At 35.0% G+C, this 17,612-nt stretch overlaps 1 protein-coding gene across 2 annotated transcripts in view; it reads left to right on the forward strand.

Moving 5' to 3' along the window:
• Gale (UDP-galactose 4'-epimerase) overlaps window positions 1-17,612 on the forward strand; it is an 87,860-nt gene that overhangs the window by 25,227 nt on the left and 45,021 nt on the right. The window contains exon 2 of one of the 2 annotated variants that reach the window (XM_017618883.1): window positions 8,561-8,828. In XM_017618883.1, coding sequence (XP_017474372.1) covers window positions 8,586-8,828 — 243 coding nt within the window. In that variant the 5' untranslated portion in view covers window positions 8,561-8,585. Of the gene's footprint in view, window positions 1-8,542; window positions 8,829-17,612 lie in introns of those variants that run through there. The other variant, XM_017618882.1, reaches the window with a different exon arrangement.

Genomic DNA, 17,612 nt, shown 5'->3' on the forward strand with positions numbered 1-17,612 from the left:
AGTTTTTACTCAGATCGATGAAATGATTTCGTGAATTGGACTACGCATACATGTGATACTTATGCTTTTAATTTATAAGGTAATTTTATGTTTTTATACTCTTGCTACGATATGAATATATGAATTCANTAAACGGCATCTTACCGCGCTGTTACGTACCGAATACAAAACAGTGCCCAAATTATTATACATTCAAAAGTTCAGCTTAAATTATGTTTTACTTACATACAATATTTGTTTCCAAAGAAGCCAAACTCATGCACNAAGAATAAATGCCGAACAAAGGAATTTGTCTTCTTTCAACGTAAATAAATGCATTTTGCAAACAAAAGTGCGTACGTTACTTAGTGCCTTGGTAATGACGAATTCGTAAGGACTTATTGATTGCATTATAAAAAATTTAAGTTATTTGTTAAACATACAATTACTTCCATTACAACCCGGTCCTATGGATGCTAGAAGCGCGAATTCATATAAGGTGGTGTTACCGGAAAATGAATAAATAAATTATATGTATATCAGAAAATTAATAAGATGAAATGAGATTATTGTTTGATTTGTAACCAAACCTATGTATGTAACTCAATCGCCTAATGGTTTGCCGAACCGTAAATATATGTCTACACATCCAATTTCATGAGTAGGTACCTGGTACTCACACCTTTTTTAAGAAGTTTAACTTCTATCATGTGTACGGTGTTACACACGCATTTTTTTTAATAAAGTTTTGCTTTACTTGTTTATGTGCTTAAATATTGCTAGGATTTTGGTTTTAAACTATGTATACTTCATTAAATGTTGTTATTCAAGTATTTATGTAAGTTAACAAGAAGATGTAACTATATCAGTAATTATGTTCGCTTAAGTACCCGCATCGAGGTACTTAAGCGGGTTCTTTTAAGTACCCAACCCGCTTAAGTACCTCAAAAAGCTGACATTTTTCGTGAGGTACTTAAGCGGGTTTTACTGTACAGTGCGTATGTATGTTTGTGTGCGGGAATGCACAAGTGGATATAATAATACGTAAAGAGCCGCTCACCGCTGAGGTGAGTTCTTGGTACCGAACGTATTGAAGTCGGAGAGCGGGCTTTGACTTACGTTCTCTGAGCTTGGTGAGTGCAGCAGAGAAAAGCGAGGTGGAAAGATATGAAATAAGCTAGAGTGCGTTTGGTATATGTGGATCACGATTGAGAGAAATAGAGATTGCGCCTATCGCGGTACCGTTAATCCGCCTTTTGTGATTTTGACAGAATCAGCTGTGTGCGTGAAGTCATATTGGTGCAATTGTTGATTGTGAGCATACGAAAAAATCAAATTTGCGTTAATAGTTCTGCGTGGTTTTAAACAATTATTGAGACATTACAAAGCAAAATGAAGTGTACCGTGGCAAAGTGTAATAGTGAAAACAAAAGGAAAGCGTGCGATATAAGTTTTTTTTTCGGTTCCTACGGACGCAAATCTGGCGAAAAAGTGGAAGCAGTTCTGCCTGCGAGGAGGGTTAAACACCAAATCGAGCTATGTGTGCATGAAGCACTTTACTAGTGAAGATATTGAAAATAATATTTTTAGTGCTGGTATGAGGTAATGCACCAGTGGATAAGGTCGCCAGGCGCTAATTTAAACGGCATCTTACCGCGCTGTTACGTACCGAATACAAAACAGTGCCCAAATTATTATACATTCAAAAGTTCAGCTTAAATTATGTTTTACTTACATACAATATTTGTTTCCAAAGAAGCCAAACTCATGCACCCTCTCGGAAATGGTACAAAAGTCATCAAATAAAAGCTGTGGAGTCAACAGCGTGGAGTTTAGGGTGGTTGGCTACTGCCCACAAATATAAATATGCACTCTGCATGGCTTTTTACAATGGCGAGTCCAAAAATTCACTTTGTGGCACACCTTCCTCTTGGTATACAGGAAATTGCAAACATTGTTAATACATCAATTTTTTCATATGCTAAAAATCGTACTTACCTAAAGGGATACATGTCCAAAATTATTGCTACGTATTCCTAATTAATCAATCTTTGTATATTTATTGATTCCTGCAAAATTGGGCCATGTAATATTAAAATTAACACATTGTTCTGCATTGTTTACATATTTTTATATGCGTTCTGGCATTTCTCTCACGCAATTGCACTACGATGACGTCACGCAAAAATTACGCTCAAAAATCCTCTCTCTANGAACCGTAAATATATGTCTACACATCCAATTTCATGAGTAGGTACCTGGTACTCACACCTTTTTTAAGAAGTTTAACTTCTATCATGTGTACGGTGTTACACACGCATTTTTTTTAATAAAGTTTTGCTTTACTTGTTTATGTGCTTAAATATTGCTAGGATTTTGGTTTTAAACTATGTATACTTCATTAAATGTTGTTATTCAAGTATTTATGTAAGTTAACAAGAAGATGTAACTATATCAGTAATTATGTTCGCTTAAGTACCCGCATCGAGGTACTTAAGCGGGTTCTTTTAAGTACCCAACCCGCTTAAGTACCTCAAAAAGCTGACATTTTTCGTGAGGTACTTAAGCGGGTTTTACTGTACAGTGCGTATGTATGTTTGTGTGCGGGAATGCACAAGTGGATATAATAATACGTAAAGAGCCGCTCACCGCTGAGGTGAGTTCTTGGTACCGAACGTATTGAAGTCGGAGAGCGGGCTTTGACTTACGTTCTCTGAGCTTGGTGAGTGCAGCAGAGAAAAGCGAGGTGGAAAGATATGAAATAAGCTAGAGTGCGTTTGGTATATGTGGATCACGATTGAGAGAAATAGAGATTGCGCCTATCGCGGTACCGTTAATCCGCCTTTTGTGATTTTGACAGAATCAGCTGTGTGCGTGAANCACGATTGAGAGAAATAGAGATTGCGCCTATCGCGGTACCGCTAATCCGCCTTTTGTGATTTTGACAGAATCAGCTGTGTGCGTGACGTCATATTGGTGCAATTGTTGATTGTGAGCATACGAAAAAATCAAATTTGCGTTAATAGTTCTGCGTGGTTTTAAACAATTATTGAGACATTACAAAGCAAAATGAAGTGTACCGTGGCAAAGTGTAATAGTGAAAACAAAAGGAAAGCGTGCGATATAAGTTTTTTTTTCGGTTNTGTACAGTGCGTATGTATGTTTGTGTGCGGGAATGCACAAGTGGATATAATAATACGTAAAGAGCCGCTCACCGCTGAGGTGAGTTCTTGGTACCGAACGTATTGAAGTCGGAGAGCGGGCTTTGACTTACGTTCTCTGAGCTTGGTGAGTGCAGCAGAGAAAAGCGAGGTGGAAAGATATGAAATAAGCTAGAGTGCGTTTGGTATATGTGGATCACGATTGAGAGAAATAGAGATTGCGCCTATCGCGGTACCGTTAATCCGCCTTTTGTGATTTTGACAGAATCAGCTGTGTGCGTGAAGTCATATTGGTGCAATTGTTGATTGTGAGCATACGAAAAAATCAAATTTGCGTTAATAGTTCTGCGTGGTTTTAAACAATTATTGAGACATTACAAAGCAAAATGAAGTGTACCGTGGCAAAGTGTAATAGTGAAAACAAAAGGAAAGCGTGCGATATAAGTTTTTTTTTCGGTTCCTACGGACGCAAATCTGGCGAAAAAGTGGAAGCAGTTCTGCCTGCGAGGAGGGTTAAACACCAAATCGAGCTATGTGTGCATGAAGCACTTTACTAGTGAAGATATTGAAAATAATATTTTTAGTGCTGGTATGAGGTAATGCACCAGTGGATAAGGTCGCCAGGCGCTAATTTAAACGGCATCTTACCGCGCTGTTACGTACCGAATACAAAACAGTGCCCAAATTATTATACATTCAAAAGTTCAGCTTAAATTATGTTTTACTTACATACAATATTTGTTTCCAAAGAAGCCAAACTCATGCACCCTCTCGGAAATGGTACAAAAGTCATCAAATAAAAGCTGTGGAGTCAACAGCGTGGAGTTTAGGGTGGTTGGCTACTGCCCACAAATATAAATATGCACTCTGCATGGCTTTTTACAATGGCGAGTCCAAAAATTCACTTTGTGGCACACCTTCCTCTTGGTATACAGGAAATTGCAAACATTGTTAATACATCAATTTTTTCATATGCTAAAAATCGTACTTACCTAAAGGGATACATGTCCAAAATTATTGCTACGTATTCCTAATTAATCAATCTTTGTATATTTATTGATTCCTGCAAAATTGGGCCATGTAATATTAAAATTAACACATTGTTCTGCATTGTTTACATATTTTTATATGCGTTCTGGCATTTCTCTCACGCAATTGCACTACGATGACGTCACGCAAAAATTACGCTCAAAAATCCTCTCTCTATGGCGCAATATTGTATTCTATCATTCTTGTATGTGGACTGTATTGTCCGCTGAACAACAGCGACTCTCTTAGCTATTATGCGAATAGTTGCAGTAAATGCAACTTGTAAAAATGCTTATATGTTACGTATGTACATATGGTATATGGGGAAAAAATGCACTTATGTTTTCGGCACTTTGTTTAGCCAAGTTCAACGAACTATGCGACCAACGGCAACAATTTGTAAGCAGAGGAAAGTATATGATTTTAATGTGCTAATATTTTGTTCTTGCACAGTGTGACACAGTAGGCATATAAACTGCAACGGAATTAATTTGGGGTATATATCAGAGTTTGAATATATGTACATATACTTATATATATATAAGATTGGCGGTATGTGGAGATATACCACTTTCCGGAAAACGGAATTTTTCTACAAAAATTTTAATAGCGGCAAATTGCCGTTTTTGGCGAGAATAAATGCGCCTTTTATGAAATTATATATATGTATATGTATGTATATATTCGTTGGCAGTTTATATTTAATAATAACTTTTGAGAAAATGAGTTATATTATTTTAGTTTTTAAGAAATTTAAAATTTGCCTACTCACTACTTTTCTTTATGTTATGTGTATATGTAAGTACGCTCCTTGCTTTGCCTGTTACGGCTGATGCTATTGTTGGCTGCTGATGTTGCTGCTGATGATGGCTGCTTGGCTGATGTGTGTAGCTCGATTCCCTCCTATTCTTGCGTCTGGTGTTGTTGTTGCCGCTGATGCTGATGATGGTGATGGCTTGGTTGGGTGATGGCTGCTGATTGCGCTTTGTTGCTGTGCTTGTTGCAACTTAATTTGCCAGAAATGTATGCATGTGCACAAAGATATTGGTACAGAGAATTTTTTCCACAGGATTATTTATTTATTTATTTAAAGTTTTTTTTTTATGAATATTTTTCGCATTCAAATTATATCAAATTTGCTTCGTGCAAAACAGTTGCAGGTATTTTTATTAATTAATTATTTTTATTTTTACTCTGAGTTAGCGATATGTAAGTATATGTGTATTGAATATGTAGCACTGCATGTATGCGTGCACTTTTGCTTTTTGAACACTTTGTATTTCGATGGCTGAGTGGGAGATCGACCTATCTGGGCAGCCAGTTCGAAAACGCAATATCTCAGAAAATTGTTGAACAACGCTCTATCTCAGAAAACTTTTTAAGAACGGCCTACTTCAGAATTTGATTGAAAAGCGCCCTATCCCGGAATTTAGTTGAGGAACGCCCTATCTCAGCTGCCGATTCAAAATCGCCCTATCTCAGCTTATCTTCAATGTATTTTCCTTTGAGATAGGGCATTTTTGAACCGACTTCTAAAATAGGGCGTTATTCAACCAAATTCTGAGATAGGATGTTTTTCAATAAAATTCCGAAATAGGGTGTTTTTCAATCAAATTCTGCGGTAGGGCGTTCTTGAAAAGTTTTCTGAGATAGGGCGTTTTTGAACTGGCTGCCGAGATAGGTCGATCTTCCACTCAGCCATCGATTTATTGATTTTTTCCACATTTTAATACATTTTACATTAGTTTAGCGGACGTACGAGTACGGATTTTTTTTAATTTCTTTTTTTTAAGTGTTTTTGTTTTTCTTTAGGAGCTGGGCCACGGTTGGCTGCGAAGGACCATGAATATTTCCAATGGTCGCCTTTCGCACTCACCTTGCACACACACTCTTTTTCCGATAAAAGGAAAGACTTTGTTTCAATTTTAAATGTATAAATTACAACTTTGTTTATTCTCAATTTATGTAGCTTAGTTCTTCATACCTTAAACTTCACGGTTAGGAGTACATGCATGTATGGGCATATACAATAAGGTTACTTATTAAAAATTAGCTTTTAGGTTTGACAAAATATGAAGTTCAAAAGGGGCACGTTAACCGCTGATAGTTGCTGAACTGTTTTCTGCGGATTTCGCACGATGATAGGGAGGTGGCCGTGCGCGCTCGGTACTCATATTTTCGGAGTGGTCGTCGGTCAACTGCCAAACTGCTGCGCCCAAGGATTGCGCGCACGGCCGTCGTATTGCGCTTTAAGTGGCGGCTTAAACATGGGAAAAATAAATTTTTTCGTAGAAATGGAAATATGTAATTCTTGAAAGTCAATATTTTTCGATTTCTTCAGGAGACTTTCCATAATAATACCCAATTGTCTATTTAACCATTTTTAATACTAAAGATTTTTTATTGGTCGCCCCATTACATTTTTCGGGGTTTTTGTGGGCTTTTGGCTGACCTATAAATTATATTTCCAATGAAAAAATGGTTAAATAAACAATTGGGTATGATTACTGGGAATCTCCTGCAGACAAACAGAGTTTTATGGTACAAAAATATATTTTTATTTTTAATTATTCTATACCATTTCTACGAAAAGCATTGAAACTGCGCTCACTTGTACAGACACTTGCTTACAAACAAATCGACAGTACCAAACTCAACGTCAAACGGAGCGACGTGTAAATCAATGTATGTATGCATTTTGTGTTTAATCCCTGCAGTAAAATTTAGAGACATTCTGCCAAAGCGCTAGTTTCGAGCTACATATTTCAGAACTATCTCTGAACTGGTGCAAAACGGCTGCAGAGCGGGACAGTTGAAACTTTCGGTGTATGTGTACAAATTCTCACTTCTCAATATGGAAGTAGCTCAGCGAGAAGACCTACGACCCAAGCATCGTTGGTCAAATCGGAGTTCAAATCGCGGTGGAGGCAGTTGTGAGTTGCGTGCCGCTTACAAAATTTTATTTTTCTTATAAAATATGCAATAAACATGGAATTTGTAAAAAAATATCCCAAAATCGAATCTTTAAAAACTTTTTGTTATAAAAAAACTGTCCAAAACGGAACCGGTTAAAAACTAGTTGCCCAGTAATGCACTGGGCAACAATTGCCACCGCCAATGACATCGCCGTGGAAAACTGGACAGTTGAAAGCATTGCTTGGGTATTGAGCTAGAGCTCTCCGCTAGTTTTGAGCTAGTCAGATTTTATGCAGGGATTATTAGTGGAATTCGCGCGTCTGTGTCCTGCGTAAGTGGAACTGGATGAGTATGTGGTTGTTGTCGCATGTGTGATTGATCTACCTCTAGCAACAACAAATCACACGCTCATGCAGTTACAATTACACCACATATAACGAATACACAGAAGAGCGAATTTCCCTATAGTTTTGAAATTTGTGTTTATGTATATTTTATGTTTTACATGTTTGTCAATAGTTACCCTGAGGGCGGTTACCGAAGCGTAACTAATATATATTGGAAACAAAACACTAAAATCTCGTGTTTAATTGATTGACCTCGAACCGGTAAAATAAATAAATGAATATACTTGATTTTGTTACACATATAGAGGCACTTTCTAAGGCTTTTCCGTGGATCAATAAAGTAAACTGCTGTTATTCTAATTATCTTTTACATTATTATATTAAACATCTACTAACCGAAAGCAATACTAATCCAACTATTTACCCAAACTAAAACTTGAAAATAATATACTTATTTGTCAATGTTATTGTGGCTTATTAAAATTTTATTTTTTTTAATTTTTTATTGAGCTTTGTACCACGATTGTTTATTAGGAAAAATTGAAAAAGCAACAAAGTCTAAGCGGTAGAAGTTATAGCACTATTTCGGAGATCACCACATCTCCTCATCAGACTTCTTTTCTAGACTTCAGCAGGGATCGAACCTGCGTAATCAATGTTCAAAGTCAGAAGCGTTAACCACTGAGCTATGTACATTCCGTAAACTCTTTTTGCTAATTCATTTTCCTACATAGTTTAGGAAGAGCCTGCCTGAAACTATACATAAAAGCAAATAAGCAAATGGATGTATAGAATTGACAACAACAACCACGCTGTCGAGTTTAAATAGCGGCAAATCAGCTGCACTTGATAGTAGTTGGTTGAATAAGGAAAATGAATTAGCAACAAGAGTTTACGGAATGTACATAGCTCAGTGGTTATCGTTTCTGACTTTGAACATTGATAACGCATGTTCGATCTCTGCTGAAGTCTAGAAAAAAGAAGTCTGATGAGGAGATGTGGTGATCTCCGAAATAGTGCTATAACTTCTACCGCTTAGACTTTGTTGCTTTTTCAATTTTTCCTAATAAACAATCGTGGTACAAAGCTCAATAAAAAATATTAAATAATATACTTAATTTTTTACAGAACATACATATTTACGTAGCTGGAAATGTCACCTCCAAATGTTTTGGTCACAGGAGGCGCTGGATATATTGGCTCTCATACTGTTTTGGAGATGCTAAATGCAGGTTATAACGCGATTTGTGTAGATAATTTGAGTAACGCTTACAGCTCTGGAGCCTCCAAACTTCCCGAATCTTTAAGTAGAGTACAAGAACTTACAGGAAAGAAATTAGTGTATTACTGTATTGATATTACTGAGAGGGATCAAGTTCGTGGCATTTTTCAGGAGGTAAGTTAAACTCAATGTTTATAAAAAAAAAATACTATACATGGTAAGTGAAGTAAGAGGAAATTTCAGATCTAAATTTAATTGACTTTCAAAGGAACATATATATGGACTTAGTTACGCTTAACGCCATTTTCCAAAGAATACATCCGAAAAATACGGATAATATTACAATAATGAGTCACAACAGCTAAGTAAATAAAACCATATACTTCGTTTATAACGCGTTGAAATCGAAAATTTGTTATTTTTATTCGATATTTCTTAAATAGTTAATTTGAGCGGTGAACCGAAAAGTAAGCGAACGAGAATTCAAATTTGTTATAATGATAATTAAAATTAAAAACGTGCTGTATAAAGAAAACCAGCCTTATTTTCATTCGCTACAAATTAGTGATGTGTTTATACTTGTTTTCTAACCGATGCGAGAAATAAAAAAGCGATTTGAAAACAAATTCGAGCCAATGCACTTTTGAATTTCTGAGCGTATTGAAAGTTGGTTTATGCTTCCATTTGGAATCACAGCGAACTAGGTCAAAGCGCTTAATGTATTGGTATAAACAAGCTATTTGTTTTCAAATCGGTTTTTTATTTCTCACATCAGTTAGAAAATATGTATAAACCATGTATGTAATACTTCTATATTGCTAAGACAATATGATCGCAATGAGTTTTCCGTTCGAAACCAAAGAGATACTACGTTTATACGCACAGATTAATCGACTTAATTGAAAGCGCATTGACACCGTACACATTTCGCTCTAGTGTTTATACTTACGGCTTTATATCGGCATCAAAGTAACCGTCTTCAAAAGCAAACAAAATAAGCTGTTTTTATTTGACATTTTATAAGTTAACATAATGAAAAGTGATAAAAATCTAGTTTTATTCGGCATTATAAAATCGTGGCAAAGAAAAAGAACGATTATTATTAATCAGCTTTTAAATACTGATGCGATTATTTGGAATTTGAGCGGAACAGCTGATCTCCAATTCGCTTTGAGTCAGAGCGGTGTTTATACACTCTTTCTAACTGTCTGGAGAAATAAACTACCGATTTGAAATGGAGTGTGAGCCAAAACACTTCGCTCTTTCAAAGCGAATTGAAATTCAGTTTATACATATGTTTTGAATCGCGGCGAAATGAATTAAAGCGACTTATGCATGCGTATAAACGTAGTAATAGTCTATTATTACGTTTAAACTGAATTTCAATTCGCTTTGAAAGAGCGAAGTGTTTTGGCTCACACTCCATTTCAAATCGGTAGTTTATTTCTCCAGACAGTTAGAAAGAGTGTATAAACCCCGCTCTCACTCAAAGCTAATTGGAGATCAGCTGTTCCGCTCAAATTCCAAATAATCGCATCAGTATTTAAAAGCTGATTAATAATAATCGCTCTTTTTCTTTGCCACGATTTTATAATGCCGAATAAAACTAGATTTTTATCACATTCCATTATGTTAACTTATAAAATGTCAAATGAAAACAGCTGATTTTATTTGCTTTTGAAGACGGTTACTTTGATGTCGATATAAAGCCGTAAGTATAAGCACTAGAGCGAAATATGTACGGTGTTAATGCGCTTTCAATTAAGTCGATTATTCTGTGCGTATAAACGTAGTATATGAAAGTTTTTGTGATTGTACAAGTATACGTGTACATTTGTAAATCGCTACATAGAGGCTGCATTTCTTTATTCATTCTGAATGTTTGGAATAAACTTTTTTGTTTATTTATTCTTTAGAACGTTCCTGATGATATGTTGACGTATATTTCAAACGCATTCTGTTTATTCCGGCTGTGAAATGGGATTATCCGGAATATATAAAGAAACGCAGCCAGAATGAATATGGCACATATCATAACAGGGCCGGTTCAGGAAATTCAACAAACAAACACAAATTTGACGGTCTTATGTTTCCTTCACGTTGAAATGTATATCGAGCCCTAGCCGCGAAAATGAAGTAAGACAACTTTTTTCAAAATTCAATTTTGATGCATAAATGCCTCTTAGAGCACCTGCATCAACAATTAATTAAAAAAAAAAAATATATATATATATACACATTATTTCGTTATTTGGAAATCTGAAAAATTGGAAGATAGATCTTTTCCTAACAAAGACAAAACTTATTTACCCATAAAGCGGTGTGTTATTTTGTATGTTGGCCGAATCCAATAAAGCATATTATTCGATTCCCTTCTATGCTGATTGAAGCCAATTGGAAATGCCAACTGATGCCAAGTCCTTCTCTAACTGGTATTTTTATCCTCTGCCACCACCAACGGCCACGCTTCTCATAGATTTACAAATTATTATTTTTTGTTAATTTTTCATAAGAGTTGTTTTTAGATAAAAATTTGTGAAACCGCTCCTGAATTTTGAAAAGTAAAATTGTCATTTGAGTACATTCTCTTATCGGATCTCTCTTTCTTTTTTCAATATTTCGGCACTCTGATGTTGTGGAATGTACTTTGAATGTACTAGCAATATAGAAGTATTACCTATATGGTATAAACACATCACATATTTGACGCGAAGTGAAAATAGGCCGGTTTCCTTTATACAGTCCGTTTTAAATTTGAATTATTTACCTTGTTTAGACCTACGAAAAACCCCATTAACAAAATACCGGTTTGATTCAACACATATTTCTTTCAAGCGTTTATACCGGTGTCATTTCAGCGCACTCACTGAAACCGTATTCAAAAGTAAACTAAACTTGTTATTTTTATTCGAATATTTCTTTATTAATTAACTTGCGCGGTGGACCGAAATGTAAGCGAACAAGAGTTTAAATTTGTTGTAATAATGATTCAAATTTAAAACGGGCTGTATAAAGAAAACCGGCCATTTTTCACTTCGCGTCAAATTAATGATGTGTTAAAACCTGTTTTCTAACCGATGTGAGAAATAAAAAAGCGATTTGAAAACAAATTCGAGTCAATACACTTTTGAATTTCTGAGCGTGTTGAATGTTGGTTTATGCCTCCGTTTTGAATCACAGTGAACTGGGTCAAAGCGCTTTATGTGTCGGTATAAACAAGGTAATTGTTACAATAAATTCGAATTATTTACCTTGTTTATACCTACGCAAGAACTGTAAAAATGTGATTTGACTCAACACACATTTCTTTCAAGGCATTTATACCTGTGTCGTTATAGCGCACTCGCTGAAACCGTATTCAAAAGTAAACAAAATTTGTTATTTTTATTCGATATTTCTTAAATAATTTATTTGCGCGGTGGACCGAAATGGAAGCGAACAAGAATTTAAATTTGTTATAATAATAATTCAAATTTAAAAGGTGATGTATAAAGAAAACCAGCCTTTTNCATTATTTCGTTATTTGGAAATCTGAAAAATTGGAAGATAGATCTTTTCCTAACAAAGACAAAACTTATTTACCCATAAAGCGGTGTGTTATTTTGTATGTTGGCCGAATCCAATAAAGCATATTATTCGATTCCCTTCTATGCTGATTGAAGCCAATTGGAAATGCCAACTGATGCCAAGTCCTTCTATAACTGGTATTTTTATCCTCTGCCACCACCAACGGCCGCAGCGCTTCTCATAGATTTACAAAAATTTTATTTTTTGTTAATTTTTCATAAGAGTTGTTTTTAAATGAAAATTTGTGAAACCTCTCCTGAATTTTGAAAAGTAAAATTGTGATTTTGAGTACATTCTCTTATCGGATCTCTCTTTCTTTTTTCAATATTTCGGCACTCTGATGTTGTGGAATGTACTTTGAATGTACTAGCAATATAGAAGTATTACCTATATGGTATAAACACATCACATATTTGACGCGAAGTGAAAATAGGCCGGTTTCCTTTATACAGTCCGTTTTAAATTTGAATTATTTACCTTGTTTAGACCTACGAAAAACCCCATTAACAAAATACCGGTTTGATTCAACACATATTTCTTTCAAGCGTTTATACCGGTGTCATTTCAGCGCACTCACTGAAACCGTATTCAAAAGTAAACTAAACTTGTTATTTTTATTCGAATATTTCTTTATTAATTAACTTGCGCGGTGGACCGAAATGTAAGCGAACAAGAGTTTAAATTTGTTGTAATAATGATTCAAATTTAAAACGGGCTGTATAAAGAAAACCGGCCATTTTTCACTTCGCGTCAAATTAATGATGTGTTAAAACCTGTTTTCTAACCGATGTGAGAAATAAAAAAGCGATTTGAAAACAAATTCGAGTCAATACACTTTTGAATTTCTGAGCGTGTTGAATGTTGGTTTATGCCTCCGTTTTGAATCACAGTGAACTGGGTCAAAGCGCTTTATGTGTCGGTATAAACAAGGTAATTGTTACAATAAATTCGAATTATTTACCTTGTTTATACCTACGCAAGAACTGTAAAAATGTGATTTGACTCAACACACATTTCTTTCAAGGCATTTATACCTGTGTCGTTATAGCGCACTCGCTGAAACCGTATTCAAAAGTAAACAAAATTTGTTATTTTTATTCGATATTTCTTAAATAATTTATTTGCGCGGTGGACCGAAATGGAAGCGAACAAGAATTTAAATTTGTTATAATAATAATTCAAATTTAAAAGGTGATGTATAAAGAAAACCAGCCTTTTTTCGTGTCAAATGAGTGATGTGTTTATACCTGTTTTCTAACCGATGTGAGAAATAAAAAAGCGATTTGAAAACAAATTCGAGTCAGTACACTTTTGAACTCCTGAGCGTATTGAAATATATGCTTCCGTTTTGAATCACAGCGAACTGGGTCAAAGCGCTTTATGTGTTGGTATAAACAAGGTAATTGTTTGCTTACATTTCTGTCAACCGCGTAAATTAATTATTAAAGAAATGTATAAAAATAGCAGATTTTCTTTACTTTTGAATACGGCTTCATCGAGTGCGCTATAAAGACAGAGGTATAAATACTTGAAAGAAATATATGTTGAATCAAATCGGTTTTTGTTAATACGGTTTTTGCGTAGGCATAAACAAGGTAATGGACATTTTTAACAATGTACGTAAACGCATTTTGCCGATAAATATTAATTTTTTTTGCAGAGTGCCTGTATTTTAATAAATAGTCTTGTTCACACACATAAAAGCAATAAAAAGAACACATAAAAATAATAAAAATATTAAGTTTGCCAAAAAATTCGCAACGAAAGTGAAAATATTAATATGTGTTTGCTTCTCAAACATAAGGGCAGACATTGTTCAATGACTGAGTTATCACTACCTCTCAGTTAAACATCATTATCGACGATATCGACATCATACATATATCCATAAAGCAGGCGCTGCATTTAACCGAAGCTCCTACATCTGATTTGTGTTAACCAGACATTGAACAACCGGATAAGTTCAATATACAAATGATTTTTATTAGAGCATTTCTATTGAGAATAAGCTCTGCAGTGCGGGGGAGCGACTACAGGACTGATGAATCGGTAGTTACCTGATAAACTCCGTCAATTACCGACCGACTACTTGCAGTGTATTTCAGCGATTACTTTTATAAGGCAATGTCCTAGGCGGTAGTCGCCATCGGCTCTCTCTGCACTACCGGGAGTTACTAAAGTAGTCACTTGCGTGATTATGGGCGCTTTTTCGTGATTCTGCTGCCGACTGGTTCGACTCTGCACTACCATGTGCACTACGTTAAGTAGCTACTTACCTAGGAGTCGGTGCAGTAGCGGTTCAGAAGTAGCCGTTGACTCCAGTAGTACTAGAGGGAAATTACAACTTTTGATAACAATTATCTTCTATCTGTGACTCAGTTCGGTGTGGTTCAAATCAGATGCATAAACGAAATTTCAATGCGCGTTGAAATCGAAAAGTGTATTGACTCAAATTTGTTTTCAAATCGGTTTTTTATTTCTCACATCGGTTAAAAAATCCGTATAAACTAATAATTCATTTAACGCAAAATCAAAATTGACTATTCTCTATACAGCCCGTTTTTAGTTTTATTTATTATTATAATAAATTTTTATTGCTGTTCACTTCCATTTCGGTCCACCGCGTAATTCTATTATTAAATAAATATCGAATGAAAGTAACGAAGTTTATTTACTTTTCAATACGGTTTAATGGAATGCACTGTAAAGACTAAGGAATAAACGTTAGAAAGAAATATGTGTTGAATCAAATCGGTTTTTCGTTAATGTGGTTTCTTCGTAGGTGTAAACAAGGTATGTGATTCAACACGGATGCAAATACGCTCAGAAATTCTAAAGTGTATCGGCTAGAATTAGTTTTCCAATGGGTTTTTTATATCTCACATCGGTCAGAAAACAGGTATAAACTCATGATGCATTTAACGCGAAGTGAAAATAGGCTGTTTTTTCTTCATACATCACCTTTTAAATTCTAATTATCTGTACATAGTATAAAGGAAAGTCGAGATTCGTTGTACGCGGTAATCTCGAAAAGTAGTGAACGGATTTTTACGAGATTTTCTCTACTATAAAATCCTTACCGTTCCTTGGATTACAAAAGATGAGGCGTCAAATGAAAGGGATTGGGCTCTAGAAAGGCACTAATGCTTTATTTTTTTGAATAGGGTTGCCACCTGTTAATAAAATTACTATATTCAATCATAAAACGCATAGGCATCAGTCCGGCACCGTCACTGTCAAATGAAAGGACTTAGCCTCTAGATCAAGCGTGGCCATTTCATAGGCACGCGTACAAATTCTTCTCTTCTGCTTTCACACGTACACGAGAAAAACTGCGCTGCTTTCACACATACATGAGCATACTCTATGAATCAGTGATGCCGACAATTATGGTTTAGCTGTGATCGTGCTCAATTGATGCGAAACTTTTAAGCAATCAAGTTGCTGCAAGACACGGTAAAAATGTTTAATATGGATTCGGATGTAGATTTTTACTAACTAGTAAAGGTGAGGGAGGGTAAAATTTTTGGTGTGTCATGAAGAAATCGCACGGACGACAAACTTTTTTGTTAAGCGCCATTATAGCGCCATTTCCCCTTATCCCCAAAAATTGAATTATTAAATTTTTATGTACATATAAATAAAAAGATGGATTTAAAATAATGCTAAAAAATTCCTTTTCTTTTATTTCAAAATAAGAAGAGTAATACAAATTAATTCAACTATTCGCTTTAATTTTAATTTTAATTATAATAAAAAATCTATGCAAGTAATGCAAGTGAATTAAATTATATTAAAAGGTTAATTCTTTAATATTATATCTACCTTTCACACTATTTCCAAATTTAAAAAAATTCCTTTTTTTTATAATTGCAACTCGAAATCGTTGACAACACTGTTTGCATCAGACGCGCGGGCGACTTTTTCTCTTCATTCTCTCATCATTTAGCAAAATTGAAATATGTGATTGTGTGAGTTTTGGCCACCTCTGCTCTAGATATGCAATAATGTATTATTTTTCTGAATAGGGTTGCCACCTGTTGAAAACTTAAAAGATTTTCACCGTTCGTTGGATTACAAGCTGATATACCAAATGAAAGAGCATGGCTTTCGCATATACAAAAGCTTTAATTTTTTTGAATAGGGTTGCCACCTATTGAAATGTTTCTAACTTACCTACAAATAGTGTACAAGAAAGTAGAGATTCTTTGAATGCGCTAATATCGAAAATTACTAAACGAATTTAAATAAAATTTTTCTAATATATTCTTTATAGACAGGAGCGTGACCTTTGGTATTTAGAATTACTATAGGATTGCCACCTGTATAAAAAATTATAAGACCATCGTAAGTGGTGTCAACTAAGAGGGATAGCATACATGTTTTATTTTTTTCGAGTAGAGTTGCCACCTGTGAAGTAAATTACTATATTCAATCTTAATAAGAGAAGGTATCAGATCTGCACCATCACTGTCAAACGAAAAGATTAATCCTCTAGATGTGCAAAAATTATAAGATCTTCACTGTTCGTTGGATAACAAAATTAGATGTTAAATGAGTGGGCATGGTCGTACGTACAACAACGAGTGGGGTTGCCATCTATTTAAAAATTACTATTTCATCCTAACATAGCATAAAGCAAAAACGATTTTTTTATCATGCCAATCTCTAATATTCGGCCGCTGTGGTGTAATGGTTGGCAGAGCACGCTAGCAGTGTCTGGGTTCAAGCCCGGTTCAACCCAACTCTAACATATGTATAAGTATAAGTATGCGCCAATCTACTATTATTATTAATCGCACACCCACATTCATAGAATTTCTTTGGAGTTGCCACCTCTTTAAAAAATTATAAGATCTGTTCTTCGAAATATAGAAATATAAAAAGTGAGATGTGAAATGAAAAAGCTTGCATACACACATTTGCACAGTTTATTCAAATTAAAAAAATGGGGTCCTCGGATGCGCAAAAAGGTTTTATTTTTACGAAAAGGGTTGCCGCCTATACAAAAAATTATAAGATGTGCGCTGTTTGTTGGGCTAAAAAGTGAGTTGTCGAATAAAAGGACTTGGCCTCCAGATATTTAGTAAGATTTGATTTATTTTTTTGAATAGTGCGGCCGTCTGTCTAAAAAATTAGAAGATCCGTTCGTTGCATTAAAAACATTAGATATCAAATGAAAGTGCTTGGCAATTAAGTGTGCAACAGGGCTTTTTTAATAGGGTCGCCACCTTTTTTCTCCAAATGCGTATATTTACATACTTATGTACACATTCAGCGCGTGGCGAAGCCTCGCGCATACGAGGCCGGCTACTTATTATAATAAATTCGAATTATTGCTCGCTCCCATTTAGGTCAACTGCGCAAATTATTTATTAAAGAAATGTCATA

This window comes from Rhagoletis zephyria, unplaced genomic scaffold (assembly GCF_001687245.7).
Source record: "Rhagoletis zephyria isolate East Lansing unplaced genomic scaffold, Rhagoletis_zephyria_1.1 Rzeph_scaffold_01735, whole genome shotgun sequence".
NCBI classification, from domain to species: Eukaryota; Metazoa; Arthropoda; class Insecta; order Diptera; family Tephritidae; genus Rhagoletis; species Rhagoletis zephyria.